The sequence below is a fragment of the Heloderma suspectum genome, chromosome 2, assembly GCF_057233095.1.
Source record: "Heloderma suspectum isolate Gila_16-S chromosome 2, 16-S_ref, whole genome shotgun sequence".
Taxonomy (NCBI): Eukaryota; Metazoa; Chordata; class Lepidosauria; order Squamata; family Helodermatidae; genus Heloderma; species Heloderma suspectum.
Genome location: NC_139459.1, coordinates 331,743,970 through 331,771,056, shown reverse-complemented (window position 1 = coordinate 331,771,056; position 27,087 = coordinate 331,743,970). Strand labels below are relative to the sequence as shown.

Sequence of the window (27,087 nt, the reverse complement as noted above, 5' to 3'; positions counted from 1 at the left end):
GAAGGTCCCTAAATTCATTTAGAAATAGGGGTTACTGCTCAAAAGTCATACATCATTACTACAGAAGACTCTTATAAGCAAAGGAACACGCGTAGGAAAACTGACTGCTACCCACAACTTATGTACTCTGATTAGACAATGGGACTGCTCTGAAGCAAGTAAATTTTGGAAACTAGAGTGGAGCTATTAGACAGAATGCCACACTCACAAAATCAAAAACAGTTTAAAACTAAAAATTGCATGCATGCACCATTTCTTAAGAATCTGTTTTAGTATTATGGACATTGCCTAAAATAAAATATAAAACAGAATTTTTAAGGGGCAGCTATACTGGTTTAGATGAGAAATCCTCAATGTTAGTAATCTGAAGTTCTTAGATTTCCTTTGATAAAATTGGACAATATCTAGTACTGCTGCTGTGCCTCCACCCAGTCTGTTGCACCCGTGGGAACAACTGCTAGCACAACAGGAACTAGCGGTTCCTGTTGCAACCCTGGAAAAGCTTGTTTCTGGAATGGGACAGGCCAGTGGAGCTCCCTTCTGCGAGCTCTGCTGACCTGCCCTATTCTGGAAACTAGCATTTTCAATTGCTTCAGGAACCACTAGCTTCCTGTTGCACTAGTGGTAGTCCCACTAGCATGTGGGCAGCATTGGATACTGCCCCTTATCTTTAACTACGATATAATTTTAAAGGAAGAACTACATGATACATGCCAGTGTTTGCAAAGAAACCTTGATGGCTGCTTCTAATGGGGAAAAGTTATAATTAGGGAGAGATTTATACTAGGTAAGTGGCTGGCTGGGGGAAGTTGTGCTTAACCCTCCCCCCTGCTGTTTTCCCCACTGTGGACTTTCCCAGACTTTTGCCCATGCTAGGTTCCAGACTTGTGTCTAGAACCCATGGGGAGAGGCAGTGCGGGAAAGTTGGAGTTGAAAGGTGGTGGGAAGAGTTCTTAACCCTTCCCACCACCTTTCTACTCCAACTCTCCTGCACTGCCTCTCCCCATGGGTTCTAGACATACCTTTCCTGGTGCAAATAGCCTCTCCATGAAGTACATTTGCCCATTGGAAGTGGTTTTATTACATACCTTGGGATGTAACATATAATTCCACTCTTAGGCCTTCCCACCCCCTTAACATTTTCTTCTTTTTCCAAATGCTTTTTGGCTGATAGTAGATTAAGAGAAGAAATTGCTTCCCAATACAAAACTCAGTATCAGTTCACACAAGTACTGAAGTACAGTAGCTACTGGAAAACTATTTACTGATATCAAGTGCTGGATCAGGCTTTTTACATACCACCATATTTTGATTAATAATTATAATTATATATGCATTCATAACCCACTTTAGGTATAAGACCTGAATATGGAAAAAGCACATTTTTTTCCTCTAAGGAAAAGAAGCTGAGTTTATGGGTCAAACAACACAATATTTTATTTATTGATTGATCGATCGATCGTATGGCACATTCACATCGTGTTACAATAAAAACATAGAGCATAGTAAATATGAAATATAAAATATAGACAGGAAGATCACAAACATATGTCTAGGTTACAGAAATAGTTTTTTGCTTCAGTTGTCACAGCCAGGAAATCAGCAAAGTCTCCATTGTAGGCTCGGTTTTGACACTCTGTCACTATGTGTTGGATAGTTTGTTTTTCAGCCCCACAGTCACAATTTGATAATGTTATTTTGTCCCATTTATAAAGGGCATCACTTACCCTTCTCTCCGTTTCTTACTCTAGAGTAAGTGTATGCAGCCCCAACCGCATGCTAGGAGAGAAGGTTTAAACCTTTTCCCCTCAGCTCCCAATGTGGAGGTTAAAAAAAGCGGGGGGGGGAAGCCTCCATTGGTGTCAATGGAGGCATTTTCTTCTTTTATTAACCCTTGTGTGTGGGGAGGATTTCAGGAAACAAGCAGCTGAAGTGGTAAGGCTTAAACCTTCCCTCCTGGCATGTGGTAGTCCCAATCTGGATCAGGGCTGTGCCCACTTACTCTGGAATAAGACACAGAGAGAGGAGTCAGCTGCATACCATGTGCTTAATGGACCAAGTAGTTTGACCCATAAGCTCAGCTTCTTGTCCTTAGAGGAAAAAAGGTCAGGTTGCTTACCTGTAACTTGAGTTCTTTGAGTAGTCATCTGTGCATTCACTCATATGGGCTCTGCACCTGCACGGAGCCTCGATTCGGGAAACTTCTACAGCTGAGGAATTTTGGTGGGAACCCCTCCCCCATCATCCCATTGTGCATACTCCATTGGCGTTCCTGCTCAATCCCTCAGTTCCAAGGAGACTGCCAATTGTGGCCCCTTAAGACTGAGGAACCTCGGTACCAAACCAAGATGATCTTGACACCGAAGTGGGGATGGTGGGTGGGTTGTGTGAATTCATAGATGAACACTCGAAGAGCTCCCATTACAGGTAAGCAACCTGACTTTCTTCTTTGTGGTCTCTGTGCATCACACATACGGGCGAATAACAAGCTTATGTACACGGAGGTGTGTCAGTGTCCTCATCAAACAACCTCTGTCAGCACTGTCTGGCTGAAGGAGCAGCCCTTTCAGGCCTGAACGTTGAGACGGTAATGCTTGACAAATGTGAAAGGAGCAGCCCAGGTTGCAGCCCAACATACATCCGGTATTGACACCCGTCTCTGGAAAGCCACCAATGTTGCTATCACTCTGGTTGAGTGGGCCCTCACTGGACCAGATAACTCCAAGCTCTGCAGTTCATAGGAGAGCTTAATTGCTTGGACTATCCAAGATGCTAAAAGCTGGGATGAAACTGGGTGTCCCTTCTTAGATCCCCCATAGCAGACAATCACTGAGATTGACAAAATGATTCCGTCCTCGCTTTATAGAATGCTAGAGCCCTGTGAACATCCAATGTGTGCAGCGTCTTCTCGAGCACCCTTGCAGGCGAGGCGAAAAAGGCAAGGAGAACAATATTCTGAGCCAAGTGAAAACCTGAAACGACTTCAGGTGGGAAAGCAATATTCCTATGAAATCGTAGGTAAGGATTGTCCACTCGCAGGGCACATAGCTCTCCAGAATGCCATGATGGCTACTAAGAACCCCACCTTTAGCGAGAGAAGATGCAAATCTGTGGTAGCGAGTGGCTCAAATGGTGTTTTGGTAAGTGCATGTAGTACAACAGACACACTCCATGTCAGTACTAGAGGTTTAACAGGAGGAACAAGATTTCTAATTCCCCTCATAAACTGACAGATCAAAGGATGTGAGAAAACTGAGCAAACATTGTAAACAAACTGGGAAGCTGAAATGGCTGCAAGATAAACCTTCAAAGAAGAACTTTGGAGTCCTTGTGCATGTAGCGAAAATAAAAATTTCAGAATATCCTGTATAGTACAATGGACACGATCGAAGTCATTGTCCCTAGCGAAAAGTATAAAATGTGTCCATGTACTGGCATAGGATTTTCTTGTAGCGGGTTTCCTAGCTGCCTCCAGGACAGACTGGAGTGATGCAGGCAAGTCTATCCAGTCTACTGCTGGATTCTCCACGACGTGAGGCGTAAGGTTGGTAAGTCTGGATGTGACACCTTGCCCCTGTCTCTGGACAACAGTGCTGGTGTTGACGGGAATCGAAGGTAATCCCTTCTGGACCTCTGAAGGAGCTTGGCAAACCGAGGCTGCTTGAGCCACAATGGTGCGATCAGGGATGCCCTCTGCCCCATCTTTCTCCAGTTTTGCAACCACCCGCGTGTAGAGATGACAGAGAATTCTGCCACGGATCTCGGTGAGTCCGAATGCCAGTGCATTCGGCCCCCTGAACTCCGTGGCGGAACGGCCTGCCCCCCCCGCCCCCCCCGGATCCCCCCCGGGACGAGACTTACCTGGGGCAGATCTTCCGGACGGCGGCGGCGGCTGGTCTTCCGACTGGCTGCCACCATTTACAGTCTTGTTAAAAAAAAAAAAAAAAAAGATGTGATAGGCTACGTAAAGATTTACATAGCCTATCATGGCTGGGTTTAAAAAAAACCACACATGACGTGATAGGCTATGTAAATCTTTACGTAGCCTATCATGGCTGGGTGGGTTTAAAAAACAAAACAAAACCACGTACGCAAATGGCGGCGGCTATGGCCGCCGCCATTTGCGTTCCTTATTTTTGGCCATCTTAGTCTACGTAAATATTTACGTAGACTATGACGGCGAAAATAAAGGGGAATGTAAATAGCGTAGCCGGCGCTATTTGTGTCCCTTTTTGATTTGCCGTTTTAGCCTATGTAAAGATTTACGTAGGCTAAAACGGTGAATCAAAAAGGGACACAAATAGCGCCCGCTACGCTATTTGCATTCCCCTTTATTTTCACCGTCTTAGTCTACGTAAATATTTACGTAGATTTAGATGGCCAAAAATAAGGAACGCAAATGGCAGCGGCTGTAGCCGCTGCCATTTGCGTACGCAGTTCCCCCCCCCGACAGAGCTCTCCGCGGCTGGAAATCCGGCTGCAGACGGCTCTGGGATGGGCTGGGCCTGGCCGGCTGCTCCGCAAAGCTGTCACGGAGCACAGCCAGCCATCGAGGATTCCAGGGGGAGGAACGGAACACCTCCCCCCCATCAACATAATCCGCGAAAGGTAAGTCACTTTCGTACATCCCTACCTGCGTGAGAAGAGGAAAAGGTGGAAACATGTACAGGAGACCTCCGCTCCAATTGGTGGCAAAGGCATCCCTGGGAGACCTCGCACCTCTGCCTGCACGGCTGCAGAAACGAAGGCATGCTGCATTCTCCTCCGATGCGAAGAGGTCCAAGGATGGGCGACCCCACTGGTGGAAAAGGCGATTGCAGACACCCGAACTGAGCTCCCATTCATGTTACAGTGGGAAACAGTAGCTCAGATGGTCAGCCAAGATGTTGTCTTTGCCTGCAATATGGATCAATGGCATTGAATGAGTCCCACCTTGTTTGTTTAGGTGGAATACATGGTGTTGTCGGATACGATTTGGGGGCGATGACTACAAAGGACTACTTTGAAAGCCCTCAGGGCTTTGTCAACTGCAAGCAGCTCCAGGACATTGATATGGCTGTGCGCCTCTGCCCTTGACCAGAACCCTTGCACTTTGAAGCGAGTGCAGTGAGCTCCCCAGCCTGATATCGAGGTGTCTGTCATGACTGTCAACATCGGTGTGGGAAGTTGAAAAGGCAGACCCCTTAACAGCTTGGACGACACAGTCCACCACTGAAGGGAAACCAGGACTGCCTGTAGTCTGACTCTCTGTAAGCTGTAGTCTGACTCTCTGGAAGTCTTGCCGCAGGTCGAATGCCCTGATAAACCAGTTTTGCAAAGTCCTCATATGGAGGCGAGCACACGGTACCACTGCAGTTGTAGCTGCCATCAGTCCCAGTAGTTTCTGTATTGTGTAGGCTCGTACGGTATGGCAAGCTAGAACATCTGATGAAAGTTGCATTAGCACCTGTGCTTGGTCCTGAGGAAGAAATGCAAGACCTACTTGGGAATTTATGGAGGCCCTGATAAACTGGACAACTTGGGATGGCACTAAGAATGATTTTTCCATGTTCACAAACAAACCGAGGTCTCCTAACAGTTCCAGTGTAATTTGGATGCTTTCCAGAAGTTGGGTCCTTGATTGAGCGACTATGAGCCAATCGTTGATGTAAGGATAGATCTGGACCCCTCAAAGCCTGAGATGGGCACACACCACAGCTATGCATTTTGTGAATACCCGTGGAGCAATAGCGAGCCCGAACGGCAACACCTTGAACTGGTAGGGAAGACAGTCGTCTGAGAAGCGGAGAAAGCTCTGGCTGAAGTCCTCTATTGCAATATGAAAGTACGCGTCTTTCAAACTGATGGTCGCAAACCAATCTCCCGTCTGTAGTAAGGGTAGGATCTAAGTCAATGTGATCATTCTGAACTTTCTGGATGGAATGAACAGATTGATCCCTCTGAGATCCAGAATTGGGCGAAGTCTGCTGTCCTTTTTGGATACTGCAAAATATTGGGAGTAGAAGCCCTTGTGCAGCCATATTGCAGGGACATGTTTGATTGCTCCCTTCGAAAGGAGTTTGTCTACCTCTCTGCAAAGTAGTGGGGAAGACGGCACTGACGTGATGCCTGAGAAAGGGGGAACAGTGTCGAACTCGATTCTGTAACCTCAACGAATAATAGCAAGGACCCACAAGTCCATTGTTATTCTCTGCCATGATGGAAAAAAGGCTGCGAGGTGTGAGTGGAAAGGGAAAAGATCATCCTGGGAAACAGGTGGTTCCAGGGGACAGTCAAAGGCGCTGCTTCTTCATAAAGTCAGATCTCTTACAAGAAGACCGGAAACGTGATGTAGAGCAAATTGGAGTTTCTGTTGGAAACCTTGTTGCTGTCACACCACTCAATCCTGATGAGGTTGAGATTGAGTGAAAGCTGACTGTCGATAACAGCGGCATTGTCTGAATGGTGGAGGAGCCTGTGAGAGACCCATCTTCCTTGCTGTATTCTTGGCCTTTTGAATAGTGTCCATGGCCTCGTTGGTTTTGGAGTTAAATAAACCCTCATCGTCAAAAGGGAGGTCTTCAATATGGGAACGTGCATCCTGTGCAAGGTCTGCCGACCTCAACCAGGCTTGTCTGTGAAGTGCGATAGCCCCTACCATAGCCTTACCATCACAATCAGCTTGGTGTCTGGCAGTGTTAATTTGTTGCCTCGCTACCTTCGTGGCCTCTGCCTGAAAAAGTCTCACCAGTTCATGTTGATCATCCGGTAGGTAGTCGCAGAGGGAGCCAATCTTTTCCCATAGAAAAAGCTGGTACCAAGCCATAGTTGCTTGATACTTTGTAACCCATAGTCCAAGGGAAGCAGAGGAGTAGATACATCTTCCCATCAAATCTAATCTCCTGCCTTCCTTGTCTACTGGGGAAGAATGAAGCCAATGAGACCTGCCCTGTGACGACTCCACAGTGACTGAATTGGGTGGAGGATGGGTGAATAAAAACTTCGCATCCTTCTCTTGTATTCTATACATAGTCTCCAGCCATTTAGAGGTCGGACTCATGGCGGATGGAGCCTTCCAAGAGAGGGGTACCTTCTGTAATAAAGTCCGGAGAAATGGAATGGCAACTGGGGTGGTTGAATCGGTGTGGAGGACATCGAACACCGGGTCCTTAACTCTCTCCACAGGTTGTTGAGTCTCAAGACTGAGCAACTGGGCCATTCTAGAAACTTGTTCTGCAAAATGACCCACATCCTCCGAGGGAGACAATGGGTCCTGGGAGCCCACAGCAACACTGGGTGATGACAGTGACAACGGAACGGATGAGACCGAAGCTGAGTCAGACTGATAATCTTCCCCTGGGGAGCAAGGGGGGGGGACCTATGAAAATGGTCCGCCCCCGGAGATTGATGGATTCCGATGGATTCCAGAGGGCTCTGGGGGATTTTCCTGCTGGTATGGCTGGCGCTCCTGTCGAAGCCCAGGTCGCTCTGTGGGATGCAGAGATGACTCGGGCGGTTGACACGATCGCGCCCAAGCGCCCTCTCCCTCTGAGCAGAGCCCGGCCAGCTCCTTGGTATACACCTGAGCTGAGGGCAATGAAGCAAGAGGGGAGACGGCTAGAACGCAGGTGGAGGAAAACTCGTGCTGAGTCTGACCGAACACAGGTAAGAGCCCACTATCGAGCCTACTCTGTGGCGGTGAGGGTGGCAAAGAGGCAGTTCTTTTCCACCAGCATTGCATCTCCTCAGTGTCGTCCGGCGGAGCTTTTCCGAGTGGTTCGCTGCCTGTTACATTCTGGGCCAGGGACAGAGACGGCGGAACCCTCGGTAGCACGCTGTGACGAGTTTGCGTGGCACTATGAGGATAAAGTCGCTCAGATTCGTCATGAATTGGACACCACCATTAATGCAGTTCCATTGGTAGAGGCGTTCAGAGCACCGTCTGGTCCAGTTTTATTGGATGAGTTTCAGTTACTGAGGCCTGAGGATGCGGACAAGGTGCTTGGCCAAGTCCGATCGACCACTTGTGTGCTTGACCCTTGCCCTTCATGGCTTATTAAATCAAACAAGGAGGGGTTGTCCGGCTGGGTCCAGGAGGTTGTAAATTCCTCCTTGAGAGAGGGAGTGGTGCCTGCCGCGTTAAAAGAGGCAGTAATTAGACCACTCCTGAAAAAGCCTAACCTGGACCCAGAGGATGTTAACAATTATAGGCCAGTGGCCAACATCCCCTTCCTGGGCAAGGTGCTTGAGCGGGTGGTTGTAGGACAGCTCCAGGCACTCTTGAATGAAACGGACTATCTAGATCCATTTCAATCGGGCTTCAGGCCTGGTTTTGGAACGGAAACTGCCTTGGTCGCCCTGTGGGATGACCTCTGCCGGGAGAGGGACGGGGGGAGTGTGACCCTGTTGATTCTCCTGGACCTCTCAGCGGCTTTCGATACCATCGACCATGGTATCCTTCTGGATAGGTTGTCTGGGTTGGGAGTTGGAGGCACTGCACTACAGTGGTTCCGCTCCTACTTGGATGGCCGATTCCAGAAGGTGGTGCTGGGGGATTATTGCTCTGTGCCATGGCAATTGTGCCATGGGGTTCCACAGGGCTCTATTTTATCCCCCATGCTGTTTAACATCTACATGAAACCGCTGGGGGAGGTTATCCGGAGTTGTGGGCTGAGGTGCCATCAATATGCGGATGACACCCAGCTCTACCTCTCTTTCTCATCAAAACCAGGTGAGGCAGTGGCTGTTCTGAACCAGTGCCTGGGCACGGTAATGGACTGGATGAGGGCTAATAAACTGAAACTCAATCCAGACAAGACGGAGGTACTGTTAGTGGGTGGTTCGTCTGCCCGGCTAGGTGATATTCAACCTGTTCTGGAGGGGGTTGCACTCCCCCTAAAGGATCAGGTTCATAGTTTGGGGGTGCTCTTGGATCCAGAACTGTCACTTGAGGCACAGGTGAACTCAGTGGCACGGAGCACTTTTTATCAGCTTAGGCTGGTATACCAACTACGCCCTTACCTGGACAGAGATAGCCTAGCTACAGTTATCCATGCTCTGATAACTTCTCGTCTGGATTACTGCAATGCGTTATACGTGGGGCTGCCTTTGAAAACGGTCCGGAAACTTCAGCTGGTCCAAAATAGGGCAGCAAGATTGTTAACAGGGACTGGCCTGCGAGCTCATATTACGCCAGTACTTTTCCAGCTGCACTGGCTGCCAGTCCGTTTCCGGACCCGATTCAAAGTGCTGGTGTTAACATTCAAAGCCCTTAACGGCTTGGGGCCAGGTTACCTGAAGGATCGCCTCCTCCCATATGTGCCTGCCCGGACCTTAAGATCATCATCAGCGGCCCTTCTCCGTGAGCCCCTGCCAAAGGAAGTGAGGCGGGTGGCTACTAGGAGGAGGGCTTTTTCTGTTGTGGCACCCCGGCTCTGGAATGAGCTCCCTAGTGAGGTTCGCCTGGCGCCTACATTGTACTCCTTTCTGCGCCAGGTGAAGACCTTTTTATTTTCCCAGGCATTTTAGCTTTCTAAATTTTTATCTTCGCTGTTTTAAATCTGTATTTTAAACTCCTGTACTGCTGCTAGGTTTTATTGTGGTTGTATTGTTATATTGTGGTTTTAATGTTCTATATATTTTAAATTGTTTTATTGTGTGTTGTTTGGTTTTAGTTTTTGTGAACCGCCCAGAGAGCTTCGGCTATTGGGCGGTATAGAAATGAAATAAATAAATAAATAAATAAATAAATAAAATAAGACGACATCTGCTGAGTATCCTGGTCATCAGGCTTTGGGGACTCAGCCTGGGGTAGTGGAGAAAGAGTTTTTCCTCCTTCTATGCTCTGCATAACTAACGTTTCCAGAGCCAATTGGTGAGACGGCCAGAAGGGACACCTCGTAGCAAGTGCTGGCAATGCAGCAGAGGGTGGCCGTACCGGTGGCAGTGGAGGTGGCGGTGGCATAACCATCTCCTGTGGTGGTGGCCGAGCTAAAGCAGCTGATGAATAGGTGTCGCGGTCATGTCGATAATCGCTGGAGTAAGCGTAATGATCATAAGGATAGTGATGAGGTCGATAATGGTTCCAATCATCCCACCCGTAATGACGTTGTGGAGGACGAGACCAATCCGATCCTCGTTCCCAACCTGAGTGAGGGGAATGAGACCTGTGTCTGTACCAAGGCTGTGGTAACTCTGGTGGCCAGTCACCCCTTCGGGAGCAGGCGGAGTAAGCCAAACACAGGGAAAAATCTCCACGTCAAGTATGAGTTTGGTTGAACCCGACCTCTCCTTGATCCCAAGTCGGTGTCGAGTCTCTAAACTCCCCTTCTGACATGGAGGGTATTGGTGGTACCGTGGTCAATATCGAAGGCACTGAAACCATTGGAATCGGTGAATCTAACATCGGAGGTGGCTCCGGCAGCCAAGCTGGGGTTCCAGGTTGGGAAATGAGCTTTTTTTACTCTGTCGGGAAATGAGCTTTTTTGACTCCTTTGCCTTCTTCTTTCTCTTCCTGACATTGGATGAGTGAGATCTCGCCTTTTTCGACAACTTTTTGGCAAAGGAAACTGCCAAGGAGCGGCCCAGAGTTGGAAGGTCAGAATGGCCTGTGGTTAGAGCCAGGGCTGACTGGGCAGGCAAATTCACTGACTTCTCGAGAACCTCTTTTTGAGGGGCTTTATCTGTGCCCTTAGGCTGACTTTTCGGCTGATTTGAAATCGACACCATAGGCTGTTTAGGGGCATCTGATGCTTTCAAAGCCTTTCCCCACAGGATCGCTTTAAGTCTATCAGCATGATTTTTTCTCTCCTGCTTACTAAACGACATGCAATGATGGCAGGCCTCCATGATATGGCCTTCACCCAGGCAGAGAAGGTGCAAGGAGTGCCCATCCATGGGAGGTAATTTTGCCCCACAACGCACGCACTTTTGGAAAGGGGCCTTAACCAGCTGTAAGCCTAAAGGTGCCACACGATCGACGATTGCAAGACCAAAATAAAATTGTAACCAAAAATGAGAGAACAGTTAAAGGCAGAAAAACTACAGAAAGAAGAAAGCCAGAAAAAAACAATATAATTTCTCTTCAGCCAAAGCCTAACGAGAAGTCCTTTCAATCGAGTGCTACCACAATGGTGGTGGACGAAGAACTGAGGGATTGAGAGGGAACCCTGCTGGAGTATGCGCAGTGGGATGGTGGGTGAGAGGTTCCCGCCAAAATTCCTCAGCTATAGAAGTTTCCCGAATCGAGGTTCTGCGCAGGCACAGAGCCCATATGTGTGATGCACAGAGACCACAAAGAAGAATGTGCTTTTCCCATGTCATGTGTAGTCTGACCCTCAGACTGCTTTTGGAAAAAGGCCTTGTAGGTAGGACCATTAGGCTGGGGTGTACAAACCAGTTATTCCTGAATACCAGGATTTTGGTTTAAGACTTCGGGCCAATTCATACATTATTAGCAGTGGCACTGAAGCTGCTTCGCAGGCGCATTGTCCTGCATTACCCCAGTAATGCCACTGATTGCAGGCTAAGACCAATAACTAGGTGGTAAGGAATCGTGTCATTGGACCCACCTTTGAGCTCAAACAGATGGCTGAACTACTCTGGGGAGACCTCTCTTACTCCTGAGTGACTTGGTCATTTCTATCATCCTACCATGTGGCAAGGGGAATTGTACCACTTACCATGTGTGATAAAATGTGGGTTCTATGTGGTTCCAAACATGACTAGAGTGATGTGGAAATAAGTCACACCACTAGTTACCAGTGAATTGGCTTTTTCCTCTGCCAGCTCACAAATGATTAGGATGGCTTAGTGAAAAATATGACTTCATACTTGTAATGGCAGTCAGTGCAATTGTTTCAAATAAGGATGCTCAGACAGCTTCGGCTATGGGGCAGTATAGAAATGTGATAAATAAATAAATCTAGTTTAGTACTCTGACTTAAGTGGTGTGTATACTGGGCTATAAAGAGCTGAAAGATCCAAGAAAATGAGAGGACTTCCATTCACCCTTTACATTTACATCCCCAAATGTAAGTAATTAGAAGTGACATTAACAATGTATAATATACTAAAGACTATCTATTATCTCTTCCATAAAAACCTCTGAAATGGAAAAAAAGCTTTATATTTTTAGCAGAAAACCAGAAAATATTAACAGAACATCTAATATTTTACTAATTCATCTGTGCATGAGTCCTCTTGTACCCGAAAACTCCAATTGTATCAAAGGAGGTTTCCTTACTTTACTGGCTCCCATGACTCCCGCTCAAAGCCCCTGTGAATTGATTGTGCAATTGAGGACTCCATGAGATCGACATATCTAACAACAAGTGGAGCAAACAAGTCTTGAAGATGTTTGTGGTATTTTCCATTGCACAAATTATCTAGAATAAATAAATAAAAGTATAGTAAGAAATCTTTCACAGAAAACCCAAACCAGTCATATTAATTACACAGCTTATATATTTTTAATATAACCTTTTGGGGCAAAACAAATCAACTGGCAAAACCCCTGCCCAATAAAAGGTTCTGTCATCAAACCATATACTGTAGAGGAATTTCAGTAATCTCCATGATGGTAAAGTAACTGCAGGATTGATTTCTCAATTAAAACAAGCAAACAATGCATTCATGCCCATTAGTGGCAACACTTAAGTCGTAGCAAAACAGCTATGTTATTATTTTTGGGAACAAAAACAGTAAAAATGCTTTGGTATACATTATAACTCTGATCGATAGTAAAACTAGTGCTTCTTTATATGCGCTATTACTCTTAAGTCTGCAGTCCTATACACACTTATTTGGGAGTAAGTCTCACAGAGCTTAATGGGAGTTACTTCTGAGAAGACATGCATAGGATTGCACTGCAAATCTTTGGACTGAAGAGCACACATACCCTACAGATGGAAGCTGATTTCAGACAGTTTGAATTTTGAGGCACCCTATGAATTGTACTTTTGCATGAGTGTGGAAACATTCTATCTTCAGAAATCTCTATCTTCAGCTCTTTAGAACTATAGCATCCAGGGGTCCTTATATGGAAGCTGCAACATAATCAGTACAGTCCTATCCATGTTTACTTGGATGTACGTTCCACTGTGCTCAGTGGTCCCTGGCAAGTGAGTTTAGGATTGCAGCCTTAAACTGGTTTAAATTGGTGATACGGACATGCCTTTAGGCAAAACACTACTTTTCTTATTTATTTATTTAAAGCATTTGTATCCCACCCTATATCATTAAGAACTCAGGGCGGCATACAGATAAAAGCAATTTAAACAGTAGTGTGCAACTTTAGGGAATTCAATTAGCCCTCAAAGGCTTTGGTGAAAAGCCATGTTTTAACATGGTGCTGAAATGAAACCAACGTCTGTGCCAATCACATCTCTAAGGGAAAGGCATTCCACAATTGGGGTGCCACAGCAGAGAAGGCCCTCTTCCATGTGCCACCATAGTGTATATCTTGCACTGGTGGGACCCAGAGGAGGAACACAACATTATTTTTCTTACGCATGGCATCATGAAATTTCATAAGAGCAAAACCCAGATTTTTCATGGACATTTATCTTTGTTTAGGGTTCACCTGTCAATCCTTTCACAATATCAATACCATTTACATCTTTTTGGCATGCTATGCTCAACACCCTTTGCCTTCAGGCCCCCATAACCCAGATAGTCCCAATCCATCAGTTAGGAATCACTAAGCTACATCAGTGGGCTCAGAAACAGAGCCTGGCTTATTGCCATGAGAAAGATGGGGAAGGGATATTATGGTCATAATCAATACAATAAATACTCCAACACAGCAGTATGCAGATGCAAAAGAAAATCTGCGCATTCTTTCATTGAAGATTCCATTACTGCTGTTCATGGAGAAAAGCTGCCTTTCTTTTTAAAACATGGGGTTGTACCTAATGTTAGTCCTACCTATTGAAATTAATGGGACCTAATTTAGACTGAACATTGAACTCATTTATTTATTTATTTACTTACTGCATTTATATCCCGCCTTTTTTCCTCTTGCAAGGAACCCAAGGCGGCTAACATTAACCTCCTCCTCTCCATTTTATCCTCACAACAACAACCCTGTGAGGTAGGTTGGGCTGAGAGTGTGTGACTGGCCCAAAGTCACCCAGTCAGCTTCCATGGCCGAGTAGGGACGAGAACCCAGATCTCCCGGCTCCCAGTCCAATGCTCTCACTTTGAACCTGAGCACACTCCAGGAGAGAGCGGAGGATAGGAAGGCCTGGCGTGCTATGGTTCATGGGGTCACGAAGAGTCGGGACACGACTTAACGACTGAACAACAACAACAACAATTTAGACTGAGATTGTATACAACCCATGGATTCTTTCCCTAGTATTATGAGCAGCTGAAGTGGAAACTCCAGAGAACTCTCTTGTTGCCTATGCATATAGTTTCTTTGGATTGTGACCAAGAAAAGTGCAATAATTCATGTATGCGATGACAATTGTGCCTTTCATCTTGGAAAGTTTCAAAAGTAGGTGAGTTGTGGGGCTATTATTCATAGTGGGAGGAAACAACGGGTTGGTGTGCATACAAGTAATTAAGAGTTCACCTAATGGGGATCTTTGAAGTAAACCCATGCCATTTAGCATGGTGCTAGCTATTAAATTCCCATTTAATCCAATGACACTTTTTAAAAGCCTGTAAAAGTACCACAGTTTGAAAGAAAAGCCTAACAATGGTTCTCAGAGAATTTCCAGGAGTGTCAATCTTGCTGCTTTTGTTATTGTTTTGTTTCGGAGACAACTGATATGCTTGTATATTTTAATTAAATATAAATAAAATATATCTGGGCAAGGATTTTTTTTCTGATTGCTTAGGGCACTACAGAGACTGGGGATTTCTCTGGACTTTTTTTTACGCCATCTTCCTATATATGTCTGAACTCTTCTCAAGCAGAATAAAAAAAACCCTGAGCTGAATTCTTATATAGTTTTCTCTTGAACCTCTTTAATTCTCTTAAGTACCACTAATCTTCTACCAAGAATTGCAAAACAGTAATAATTGCTGGCATTAACCCAACAATTTTGCCCTATCAGTGAAACAATATTAAATGACTAAAATACAATACATACAGTCACTACGAAGGGAATCATTTAGAAGCTGAAAGAGTGGAAAGCTGTCCCAGGTATCGGGGGGCTGGACCTCTAGTGCGGCGTCCATATCTACCGCAAACAATGAGAGGAAGGTTTCCGCATGTTCAACCATTAAATCTGACCACCAAGCAAAGGCCTTTAAATGCAGTAGGAAAGAAAAGTGAGAAAAAAGTGTTAGTGTTATTCTAACCACATTCAATGTTATCCATGTTCAATAGGCATTTTTAAAAAAACCTAATGAACATCCTATAGAAAACTAGCTTTATTGTAAAGAGAACAGCAGTACAAAATGGTAGCCTACTGCAGATATGGTGCAAAATGCATCCATTAAGCACCTGCTGCTTTTAGTCAGAAACTTCTCAAGGAGTGTGGAATCAGAACTGTATTGTTCTCCTACATATCTGTAATGCAACAGAGGAGGTGCATCTGTTCAGTTTACAATAACCCACTTAATTCTTTCTGGATCATGCTACTTACTGAAGGGGTAAACTAGTTCTTTGTCTAAAATATAGAGTATCTGGGAGTTTCTTCACTGTGTTTGCAGGTTTTCTGTTTTTCTTTCCCACAATGCTCTTAACAATTTATCTAGATTATCAGCATGTGAAAATAGACTTGGCATGGGGATTTAGTGGCCCTTAAACATCCCACATTTACAATTCAAAGTCAACCAGTGGATAAAAAATAAACTATCTTAATTATACACATTTAAGTTTTAAAGTTGCACTGCTAAATTGAAAAAAAATCACCCAGTTTTAGAATTAAGGCATGAGAAAAACTATCCACAATCAAGTCAAGACTTGACGACAACAGGAAATAAATCTAAAGTTGAAAACCAAGAAATATCAGTGAAGTAACTCATTGTCATGCGCATGGGTCCTTAAGAATTCACTATACAGCTTCTCTGAAGTGACATTCACATCATACATGACTCAGATGTGAATGTGTTTGGGACACATGCACGCGTGTTTAAAATCACTTCTGGCTTAGGAACATGCAGTATGAGTGGTGGTGTCAACAGGATCTTGTGCAGTTGCTATTAGGCAATATGGAACGTACTTAACAGCTCACTGTTTATATATGTCATTAATATTCCTCAAAGGGGAGAGAATGTTAGACTTGAAAAGTGAGGCAAGGGCTGTATGTTTAATTAAATATCTGCCACCATTTTAAGATCTGCCAATGAAGCTCTGCTCCGCGTCCCATACTCCATGGACGTAACACTGTCATCCAGTAGGAGCAGTGCCTTTTGTGTGGTGGCCCCAGAATTGTGGAAAGTGCATCCCTGATATGTCTGTATGTATTCTTCCTCGTTTTTTTTTTTCCCCAAAGGCAGGTGAAGACTTCTTTGTTCCACCAGGCATTTCACAGTTACTGTAGCTGGAGGTGTTTCTTATTGCTTTTATTTTTTTAATTATTATTTTATATTGTTTCAATTGGAAATTTTTTATACTGGGTTGGATCCAGACAAGGTGTTTAACATTCTAGTCTCACTGAAATCAATGGGACATATTTGTCACAACTCATTTAAGTCTTATTGAGTTCAATATAACTAAAGGAGGGCTGGAGAACCTGTTTCAACTCGAGGGTCAAATTCAATTTTGGAGAAGCTCTCAGGGGTCACATACCAGTGGTGCGCAGGGCCAAAGGAAAAAGGGGTGCCAAAAATACCCCCCCCCCAAATACCAGGACATTGTGGCTTAAAGCTTAATTGCCAGTAACTGAGCTTTAGGAGAGGCATTTCAGCCTTTTAGAAGGTGGGTGGGGGGGACTGCACAAAAGCCAGGAAATCATCAAATGATTGATGGTTGAAGGACAGGGTGTGGGGGCAGGAGCAGGGTGTGTGGCCACTTGGAGAATCCTCCAGGGCTGGATTGGGACTCCAGGAGGGTTGGATTTGGCCCCCAGGCCTGAGGTTCCCCACTCCTGGATTAAAATATGACCTAAGTTTGTCTGGATCCAACTCATGGTATTTCAACTGTTTCAGAAACCATCCTGGGTGATACCCAACTAGTGGAAGGGATTTCCTGGAAGCTAACTTCCCTTCTGCTGCCTCCGCCCATTAGCTCCCATAGCCCCCTGAAAAGCTATGCAGAGGGTTGGGGAACCCTCCTGAATGGGCTGAGCTGTGATGTGCAGGACTGAAGGGGAAGGTGGGATTCTCCAAAATCAAGGAGAGTACTTGGGTGGAGCTCCTGCTTATGTGAGGTACCCCCATCTGATTTTGGGGTATCCCCCCTTCCCCTTGTATCACAGCTCACCCCATTCAGAAGGGCTTTTGACCCTCTGTGTAGCATTTCTGGAGGGCTTTGGGAGATGTTGGGGGAAGGAGAGGGCCGGGAAGTTAGCTTCCTCGAACTCTCTTCTGTCAATGCAATGTTGTATGCTGCCCCTCATGAGCATTTTTGTTCTTGAAAGGTAGACAAATATATTGTAAATAAAATGAATAAATTAAATGGAAAAGAAATGGCAAGTGATTAATTATGTCTATGATCAAGGCATATTGTTTTGTCAGTGAAGGAAATAAGAGGGATTCAGTCGAAATGAATAGATGGGTTAAGCTCCTACTTTGTTTTGGAATCCATTATTTTCTTTATTGAAACTTGGAGATGGACATTAATAGGGTAAGAGCAGATGATAATTACAGTATAAACCTACATTAGAAAGATTCACTGAACTTCCTAAATTACCATCTTCCTTTTGTTAAGCTATTTTTAACCTATAGGTTACTAAGCTATTCCTTAACCTATAGGCACCCTTCATCTGCAAGAGGTACACTATAGTCTGACTGATATTAATGTTGAAGAGGATGTCATCGTATTTGTAAAACAGGAAGAAGTGCCCTACCCCCCACGTCCAGCTTGCCTGGCCACGGGGGGGGGGGAATTGCGGGTGGGTGGGGTGAGACGTCATGGCGGGCCGCTATTGGACCACCAGTGACGCCACTTGCGAGGGGTGGGGTCGGAGAGGCGTCTTATCCTCTCCACGCCCCTCCGGGCAGCTTCTCTCTCACATGGCTGCTGAGTGTCTGCATGCGCTCTGCAGCTGCAAAGAGGAGATGCAGCGGCGACAACGTGATCGGCGGCAGTGAGGCCTCCTGGCAGTGCACTTCCTCCTGGGCCAAGGATTGGATGAAGTTTCTACCGCCGTGGCGGCAGCGTCTTTTTTGGCAGTGGCAGCCTCGTCTAGGAGCAGCGAGGGTGATGACGGCTAGCTGAGCATGTGCTCTCCAGCACGAGAGGGAGCGGCGAGGGTGTTGACGGCCTGATCGGAGGCCGGTGGGGCCTTTGCGGCCCCTTGTTTCTCAGTCTCAGGGGCGCTGCCAGCTTGGCAGCTGCTCCTGTGTGGGGGCTGCTGGTTGTTTCGCATGCCGCAGGCGGCTTTAGGGCTAACCTTTTAAGGGCGGTCCCAATTTTCTTGTAGGGCCATTTGGCCCAAGATTTGTTTGCAATGGTGCCCAAGGGAGTGGGGGCAATACAGAGTCACAGTTGCCCCAGGAGGTGTTCCCCCTTTTCAGGCTCTGTATCCCCAGGCCTGGGAATCCGACTCATTTCCCCTGGCATCCCTTCGAAAGGGTGATACCTGCCAAATCTGGGGCTTCTGAGCCTAGCAACTTTCGGCTAGTTGCTTGTTCCTGTCCAGTTTGTTTGGGTGCCGGGGCCATATCCCAGGCAATCCCCTGGTGACACCCCCACTTTCTTGGGTCTTGCAGGCTTATACACCGCAGGTGTAAGCTAATCCAATTGCCACTAGGGTTGCGGTGTGGGTATTTAGTATTTTGCCTCTCGCTAGCTATCTCTGGGATCTGACAACATGCCTCCTAAAAAGGGACAGGGGGGCAGGAAAGGAAAGGGTAGGGCCCCACGGCCTACTGCAAAGAGGCCACAGGGTAGGTTTGATTCTTCCTCGGACAATGAGGCAGGCCCGGATTTGGCTTCAATCCTGGCATGCCTAGAGACTGTGGAAAAGGACAAAGGGATTGTTCTTCCCGCCCCTGCCGGACCAAGCAAGTCCGGTGGTGTGCAGCCCAAACGGACAAGGCAATAGACGCAGCGTTCATTGTTGATTCCCATTTCAGTGCGTTTAGATACCATCGAGGCGTCTTCCAGCCCTGTCATAGCTTACCCCGGGGTGGCTCTTTGGGCAGAGGAAGAACCAACATCAGCAGCGTCACAGGCATTGGTGGTGGGGGAAACATCATCCGCCACAGCATCGGGGAACACAGGCTCAGCTGCCCCAGACTCAGGTAAGACAAGTATTGCACCTCATGCCTCCTGGCCAGGTTGGGGACCACTGGGGCCTTGGGGATGGCTACCCTGGCTTACTGCTCAGGGTTGGCCTTTCCCCCCACCCTCCAGAGAGCAGCCTAACACAAATGCGGGAGGTTCAGGGCCTCTTCATGAGGCTCCCACACACCCCCTGCCTGATGCGGCGGTGGCCCCTGCACCGGCCGCTGTGACACCTTCAACTACATATGCCCTTACGGCTGTAGTTGCACAGCCATCTCCCACCTCGCCTCAGATGGAACTAGGTACTGGCGTTTCCACTATTGCTAGCCGAGTGGCAGTCCCATCTGCATCACCACCAGAGGCCACTCCTCAGCAGCCTTTGACAACAACTGCAGCTTGCGCACAGGTTTGGCAGGGCCCAGCAGGACCTACAGTGGGACCGCTTCCCTTACTTCTTATAGTACAAACAGATCCTTATGCTAATCTAGGGAGGGATGCAATACCCACTGGTGCTGCTTTCTCACCAATGGGCTTCCACCTCACTTCCGCCACAAGGGAGAAGATTCTCCATGGGGAATCTATTGACGTTTTCGCCTTGTTATTCTGCAAACCGGAAAACAAGGACAAGGAAAAATCTGGGGACAGAGAGCAGGATAGAGGACGGCGGAAGAAGGTTGCATGCACCTGGGCAAACCGGTTGCCAAGCTTTATGATCTATATGTGTGTATAGTGCAACAAAAATTTCCAGAATGTGGGTGGATCCTCACCAAATACATTGACATTATTTACAGGGCATACACTGAATATCAGGGCAGGGCTTGGCTGGCCTATGATGAGGCCTTTTGACAGAGGGCGGCCATCGACCCATCCATGAGATGGGACCTCAAGGAGCAGGACCTGTGGCTCCAGTTCATGACCCCATCCAGACCAGGTTTTGGCGACAGATCTGACAGTGGCCACATCTTGGCCAAACAGCTACCCACATCAGCCTCCTGGCCGATGGCGGAGCAGGTGGTTCAACACCGCTGGCTTTGCTGGGAGTATAGTACCAAGGGTTCCTGCTCTTGAAACCCATGCAGGTTCTGCCATGAATGTTCTGTCTGTGGTGGACAGCACCGCTGCACCTCTTGCCCTAATGCCAGAAGCTGGCGGGGCCCCATGTGGGATGGACGGTGGCCTGAGAGTTGGGAGGCGGCCAGAATTTGTAAGGACCTTACCTTTTTGGAGTTCTTTCCCATTTTTGTGGCCACACATATTTGGGCTGACCAAATGGCCAACTCTGTGGTTCACTTTTGGTGTGACAATCTTGCCACCATCCATATCATTAAGACCTTGTCTTCCAGAAACCATAGGGTTATGTCGTTGGTAAGATCAGTTATGCTTCATTGCCTGAGACATATCTGGTTCAGCGCCCGGCATGTACCTGGCCTGGACAATCCAATCGCCGATGCTCTGTCGCGTAACCAGATCAACAGGTTCCGGGAGTTGGCCCCGTGGGCTCATCCACTGCTGGACCCCATGCCCGCTGCTCTAGGGGAGATTGGCAGACTGAAGCTGAGCAGGCCATGATGAACTCCATAGCTCCCAGCACTAAAGCTGTTTATGACAGAGCAAGTAGGGAGTTCCATGAGTTCTGGTGTAACATGCAGTTGCAGCAGTCTTGGCCCATCTCTGTGGATCATCTCTTACAGTTCTGCATTTATTCTAGGAATAAGGGGCTTTCAGCCAAATCCATAAGTGGGAGGCTGGCTGCGCTCGCCTTTTGGTCTAAGGCTAAGGGCGGAAGTGATACCACGTCAGATTTCAGGCTACGGCGCACTGTCCAGGGCTGGGCCAGGATATTACCTCCATCTGTGGACTCTAGATGCCCCCTTTCTCCGGATACCCTTTTGGGTCTTCGCAGATTGTGGTCATCCATTTGTGCCTTCCACTATGAGGCCATATTGTTCCACACAGCTTCCTTAACGGCTTTGTTTGGGGCCCTTAGGATTTCCGAACTAGTGTGGGCATCCAAAAGCAATACTTCAGGTAGGGCCCTGAGATATTCAGATGTCCAGGCCCATTCAGATATCGCACATCTTCGGATCAGGAGATCCAAGACCGACCAGGTGGGTAGGGGTATGACGGTGTCACTCCATCCTGCTCTAATGGAGGAATCATGCCCTGTCAGGGTATTAGTGTTTTTCTTGGAAATCAGGGGGTCCGTGGATGGCACATTATTTTGTCACTCTGACAGTTCCCCGTTGACGGAATTTCAGTTTTGGGCCGTGACTAAATTAGCATTGAATGCTCTGGGCCTGGGTAAGTTCCGATTTGGGACTCATTCCTTCTGGATTGGAGCCACCTCAGCAGCCGCATCTTTGGGCTTTTCACATGATCAAGTGAAGGCAGTGGGTAGATGGCAGTCCAGGACCTTCTGGACTTAAGTGTGGGGCTTACCTGCCAATCCATGGTATGACACCTCTTTTCTTGTTATTACTGTTCTTATTCCCTTAGATCGATGGAATGGACGAGAACCAGTGCATGTGCTCATATGTGGGCACAGCTTGGTGGTTTGGTCTGGTTGGAGGGCTTGGGCTGCGGATCCCAGCTTGGACTGTCCCCGCATGCCCATGTTCAGTGGCTCAGTAGACATGGCATCCGGTGGGAGCTCCTCCTTCCTACGCTATTCCATCCAAGTTTGGTCCATGTCCCCACACAGATTTTGGTGTTGCATCTTGGGGGGAATGATTTGTGTTGGGTTAAAGGCAAGGACCTCATTGTGCAGGCCTTGGCTGATTTTCAAGTTATCCAGCATAGTTGGCCAGGATAACTATCATTTGGTCCTGTTTGCTTCCAAGAATTAATTGGAACACTCAGAAGACGGGAGGTATAGACATGGCTCGGAGGGAAGTTAAAAGAGAAATAGCCATGGGGCTATACAAGCACGGTGATGGGATCATCACTCATCAGGAAATTACATGGACAAGGAGGGAGCTTTACAGATAGGATGGTGCTCACCTGTCTGATGCTGGAAACGACATCTTTTTGTTGGATCTGCAAAGGGGCCTGCGGGAATTTCTTCGCAGGTGGGGGGAGTTTTACAAGCAATAGGCTTGTCACTCCCGGTGGCGGCTAGGATGGGCAAAGGGGAATAAGATTAGGGATGGTGGGCATTTAGAGGCACCTTTTATGGTGACAGGTGATGCCTGAGGTGTCCCAAATGGGTTTTGCAGCTCGGTGGGGGGATAAGGGTTGCCTGTGAGACCGACTCACCTCACTCACCCAGGAGCTTTGCGGCTCGGGAGGGGGTGACAGGGGAAGGTCTACCTCCCCCAAATGGGGTAGTCCCGAGGGCTGTGAATGTTTTCGCCCATTACAGTGCCAGGTAGCAGCTGGCACAGTTCAGTGCCTGTCCTAGGTTTTCCCCTTTACAGATATTTCAATAAATGTGGCCCAATTTCAATCTAAGCACTCGTGTCTGTCTCTTTATTACCCATCTCCGCTTGCACTGGTATATTGTGTCAATCAGACACCATCTTTGTTCAGGTACTACTTTTTGTCCTTTTGGTTGCACAGGAAACTCATGTGTGGATAGGCACTAAGGCAGGGGTGGGCAACCTTTTTGGCCCTGAGGGCCACATGAGTGCTGGGTGGTGGCTTGGTGGGTGCACTGCCTCTATGCTGCTGAGAGAGGGGGACACTTAAGCCTCTTTTCCTGCTCCCCAATTGGCAACTCTGACTGAGATAGTTGCTTTTATGCTGCCATTAGCAGCAGGGAAACAGCAATCCCAGCTGCTTTGTGGTTGCTGACGGATGGGGAGGAAGATGGAGCCTTTCTCCTGCAGCCCAGGTGATCAGCTGGGCCGCAGGGAAAAGTGGGTGGGGATCCTGCAGGCTGCAGGTCACACTGAGAGCAGCCAAAGGCTGCATGCGGCCCATGGCCTACAGATTGCTCACGCCTGCACTAAGGGATTAATAATATGAACTCTCCCGACACAGTTTAAGTGTTAAAATTATATACCTTGGAACTCTCTAGAGTTCTATGGCACTGTGACATTAATATTGGCTGTAATGGTCTATATTACTTGATTATGTGTACCTTACCATTGCTAGCATTACTTTAAGATTTTCTATAATGTCGCTTTTGTGCATACCATCTATCTATCTATCTATCTATCTATCTATCTATCTATCTATTACATTTCTATACCACCTAATAGCCAAAGCTCTCTGGGCGTTTCACAACAGATAAAACTATAAAATACAGCAATGTGATAAAACATAATATAAAACTTTTGAAAGTTTAAAACTACAGTATACAACTGGAGTAAAAACCAGCAGCAAGGTAAAGATCTAAAAATACAGTAACTGATTTAAAACAATAAAAACTGAGTAACTTAAAATGCCTGGGAGAATAAAAAGTCTTCACCTGCTGCTGAAAAGACCACAACACAGGTGCCAGGTGAACCTCTCTGGGGAAGACATTCCCTAACCAGGGTGCCACAGCTAAAAAGGCCCTCTCTGTAGTAGCCACCCACCTAACTTCATTAGGTGAGGGCACCTGGAAGAGGGCATTTAAGGACAATCTTAGGGTCCAGACAGGTACATATGGGAGGAGATGTCCTTCAGGTAACCTGGCCCCAAGCCATTTAGGTCTTTGAAAGTTAACTTTGAAAGTTAAAATTCACACTTTGAATTAGACCTGGGAATGGACTGGCAGCCAGGACAGCTGTAAAAGTACTAGCATAATATGATCATGTTGGCCAGTCCCCATTAACAGTCTTGTTTTGGACCAGCTGAAGTTTCCAGACCATTTTCAAAGGCAGCCCCCGCATATAATGCATTGCAGTTAACCAGACAAGAGAATACCAGAGCATGGATAACTGTAGCTAGGCTATCTTTGTCCATTTGCATCATTTCTAGTTTTTAAGGGGAAACCCTGATTCTACATGACCTGCACCTAGAGAAGTTAAATAAGAACATAAGAGGAGCCCTGTTGGATCAGATCAAAGTTCCATCTAGTTCAGCATCCTGCTTCCCAAAATGGCCAATCAGATGCCCCTGGGAGATTTAGGGATAGCAATCCTGAAAAGTTCTACATTTCCCCCGATAAATATTTTGAAGGAAGATTATAGTAATCAGAGTTCTCTGCTTCATCTGCTCAAATTATTATTTGCTTTTAAAAAATCATTGTGTATTTTAATTCTATTTAAAGCATTATAATAAAGCTGCATTATAAATTAAGCTGGATATGCAGGGCTTGAGGAAACCTCTTAGTAATTCTGTTCATAAATAATAAATAAATCTAGTCTTGGGGAACAACAAAATAAGGTTTGCTCCAAAAGCCAACACAATTATTCTAGAATTTGGCAATTAAAAGCCTGTTTTCATAAATCAGAAAAAGAGCGAATGCCTTAGGAATTCAGAAGAAAGGAACACGGTCATTTCCAAAGAACAGTATTTCTCATTTTTGAAGTAGCATTCAGCTTGCATTTAATAAGTCTGCTCATCCATGCCCAAACTATTGTCCTTGTCCTGTGATTGCAGTATTCCTTTCTTGAAAATGAGATTAGTAACATGTTGTTACTCAACAATCCTGTTCAACATAGTAAGAAGTCTACTTACCTTCTTTGTTACAATCATGAAGAGGAAGGCTCCTCCCTATACCACCAAATATATGACTTTTTTTTACCATACCCATGGGAACTCATGTATATATGCATGTCTTCAAGAAGTTAAAATACATATATACATATTCATACATACATACATACATATGGAGAGAGAACTGCAATAGTGAACGCCTGTGACACCTAGTGCTTTATAAAATTCCCTTTCCTTTGTAGTTTTGCAAAGGAAAAAAAAAACCCAGTCTGAGAAAAAAGAGACAAATGGCATAGACTTAAAATCATGTTGGGACCTAAACAACTACTTTAGGCCCTATGGTCTCCACTTTGGATTTTTCACTTCTTCTTTTTTAACAGCAGACCTCTACAAATTCATTTTGAAACTCCTCAGTTTCAAGAGTAGTTTGTCATGTGACATGAGTGGGGTGGGGGTTCAGCTGTCCAACAACTCAAATTCAAAGCGTGTTTGTTTACATGGAATGAATTGCACAGTCTTTGGATCCTGAGAATGTATATAATGAGCAGCCTCTTTATTGTTCTCTGGTTTTGTTTGTCTTTGTCTTTTTTGCCTGCTTATTGTTAACAAACCAACTATGAACTAACTTAGGAGGAAAGTTTGTTCCTGGTAATGTTTTTCAGTATTGCCTAGGCAGTTGTTTCTCTTTCGGTGTGGTTACAATAGCTATAAGGAATTTAAAAAGGTGTGCTCAGTAACAGGATCATTCAATGTGCTTGCACTGTTTGACATAACTGATTGTCGATAAGTGATACAAGCTGAATCGATGGATGAGTCACCTCTGTGAAGAACTTCAAGTGACCTGAAAATTACCTATAAAAACTCACCAAAAATAAGAAAAGGGTGATTTTTCTAAAGGTACAAAATCAGTCAACATGGAGAAAGAGGGTGACAACGAACAGTCTGGTACCACTTTGCCCTATGCTTACTTTTTTTACACATCACTCTTGAACTATGAATTGGACTTGCTTCCTTAACATACCTAGTATCAATTGTTAAAGGCTGGTTCATGTATTATGGGCACAGTGTGGTTGCTGTTCCACCATGGTGCCTTCCCACATGACCTAGGTACTATTAGAATAGTAAGATAATGCATATGTGTATTAGGGTTTCCAGGTATGTCCCTTTGCGGTGAACTGCCCCCTTTATGGAATCTGTGCCTCAGAGTCATAGCCAGTTGCCTCCTTTCTTTGTTATCAGATCATTACAGATTTTTCAGTGCTTGCAAGATATATCATGATAATGAGGTGGGAAACAACATTGTTTTCTTTAGACACATCACTACAGCTCATAGAATTATTCCCTTTCTACATGATACTTCTAGTCTCTCAACAACATGAAAACAGATGTTGCTTCACTCCTCAATCCTACATAATCTCTTTCCATATATACATATTGTATATACCAGAACAATACACACAATGAACAAAATCAGAGGAAGGCTATTGCTATCCTAGCTAATCATTTGTCATTCATGTCTATTACCAGCAGGGTGAACTACAGATCAGGTGTACACTGAGCAACAGGGGAAAACAACAGGCTGAGGAAAGAGCCCAGGCAGGTAGGACAAGTGTTGGGATGTAACTGCAGTGCTTGTAGAAATATATCCATTGCTACATGCATGGGCTGGAGAATGTCCCCCACATCGGCCCTGCCATGTAGGGCTACAGTTCCACAAGCAGTTCAAACTGAAGTTGCTGTTACATTCCTTGGATCCAAAGTTACAAAGCAAGGATGACCCAGGGAAGATCCCATTAGGAAACATGGCACTGAGAGGGCATGCACGAAATATGACAGGAGGTGACTTGTTTCATTCAGTTTAGTCACATACCTCTTTTCCCTGCCAGGATCATCCAAGATTGAATGAACAGTAGAAAAACAGGGAGGAAATTTAAATATGCAATCAGGCGTTAGTTGGGACTTGTCGATTGCTGAGCTCTAGAAATAAATTAATTTTACTCTGCTTTTATTAGACATCTTATTTATGTTTTATTTTTAATGGTGAAATTATTTATGTTAAAATGTATTTAATGCAATATAGAAACGTCAATGAGAAGGAAAGCAGAAAATAGGGAATTAATGTTACAGCACTGAAAGTTATAAACAAGAGAAAGTTTTATCTGAATTTTTAAAGG

At 45.9% G+C, this 27,087-nt stretch overlaps 2 protein-coding genes and 1 pseudogene across 3 annotated transcripts in view; 2 read left to right on the top strand and 1 right to left on the bottom strand.

Moving 5' to 3' along the window:
- The window catches only part of CADPS (calcium dependent secretion activator), a 517,790-nt gene that overhangs the window by 116,804 nt on the left and 373,899 nt on the right, over positions 1–27,087 (bottom strand). For both annotated transcript variants that reach the window (XM_084840490.1, XM_084840489.1), the window contains 2 exons: positions 15,081–15,237; positions 12,224–12,365 (listed from right to left, as the gene is read on the bottom strand). In XM_084840490.1, coding sequence (XP_084696616.1) covers positions 12,224–12,365; positions 15,081–15,237 — 299 coding nt within the window. The remainder of the gene's footprint in view (positions 1–12,223; positions 12,366–15,080; positions 15,238–27,087) is intronic.
- On the top strand, positions 18,912–21,753 carry LOC146355051 (uncharacterized). Its single transcript, XM_084834594.1, has 3 exons — positions 18,912–18,987; positions 19,177–19,344; positions 20,795–21,753. The coding sequence occupies exons 1-3, from the start codon at positions 18,912–18,914 to the stop codon at positions 21,751–21,753; spliced, it is 1,203 nt and encodes a 400-aa protein (XP_084690720.1).
- Positions 21,802–22,420, top strand: LOC146355050 (uncharacterized; annotated as a pseudogene).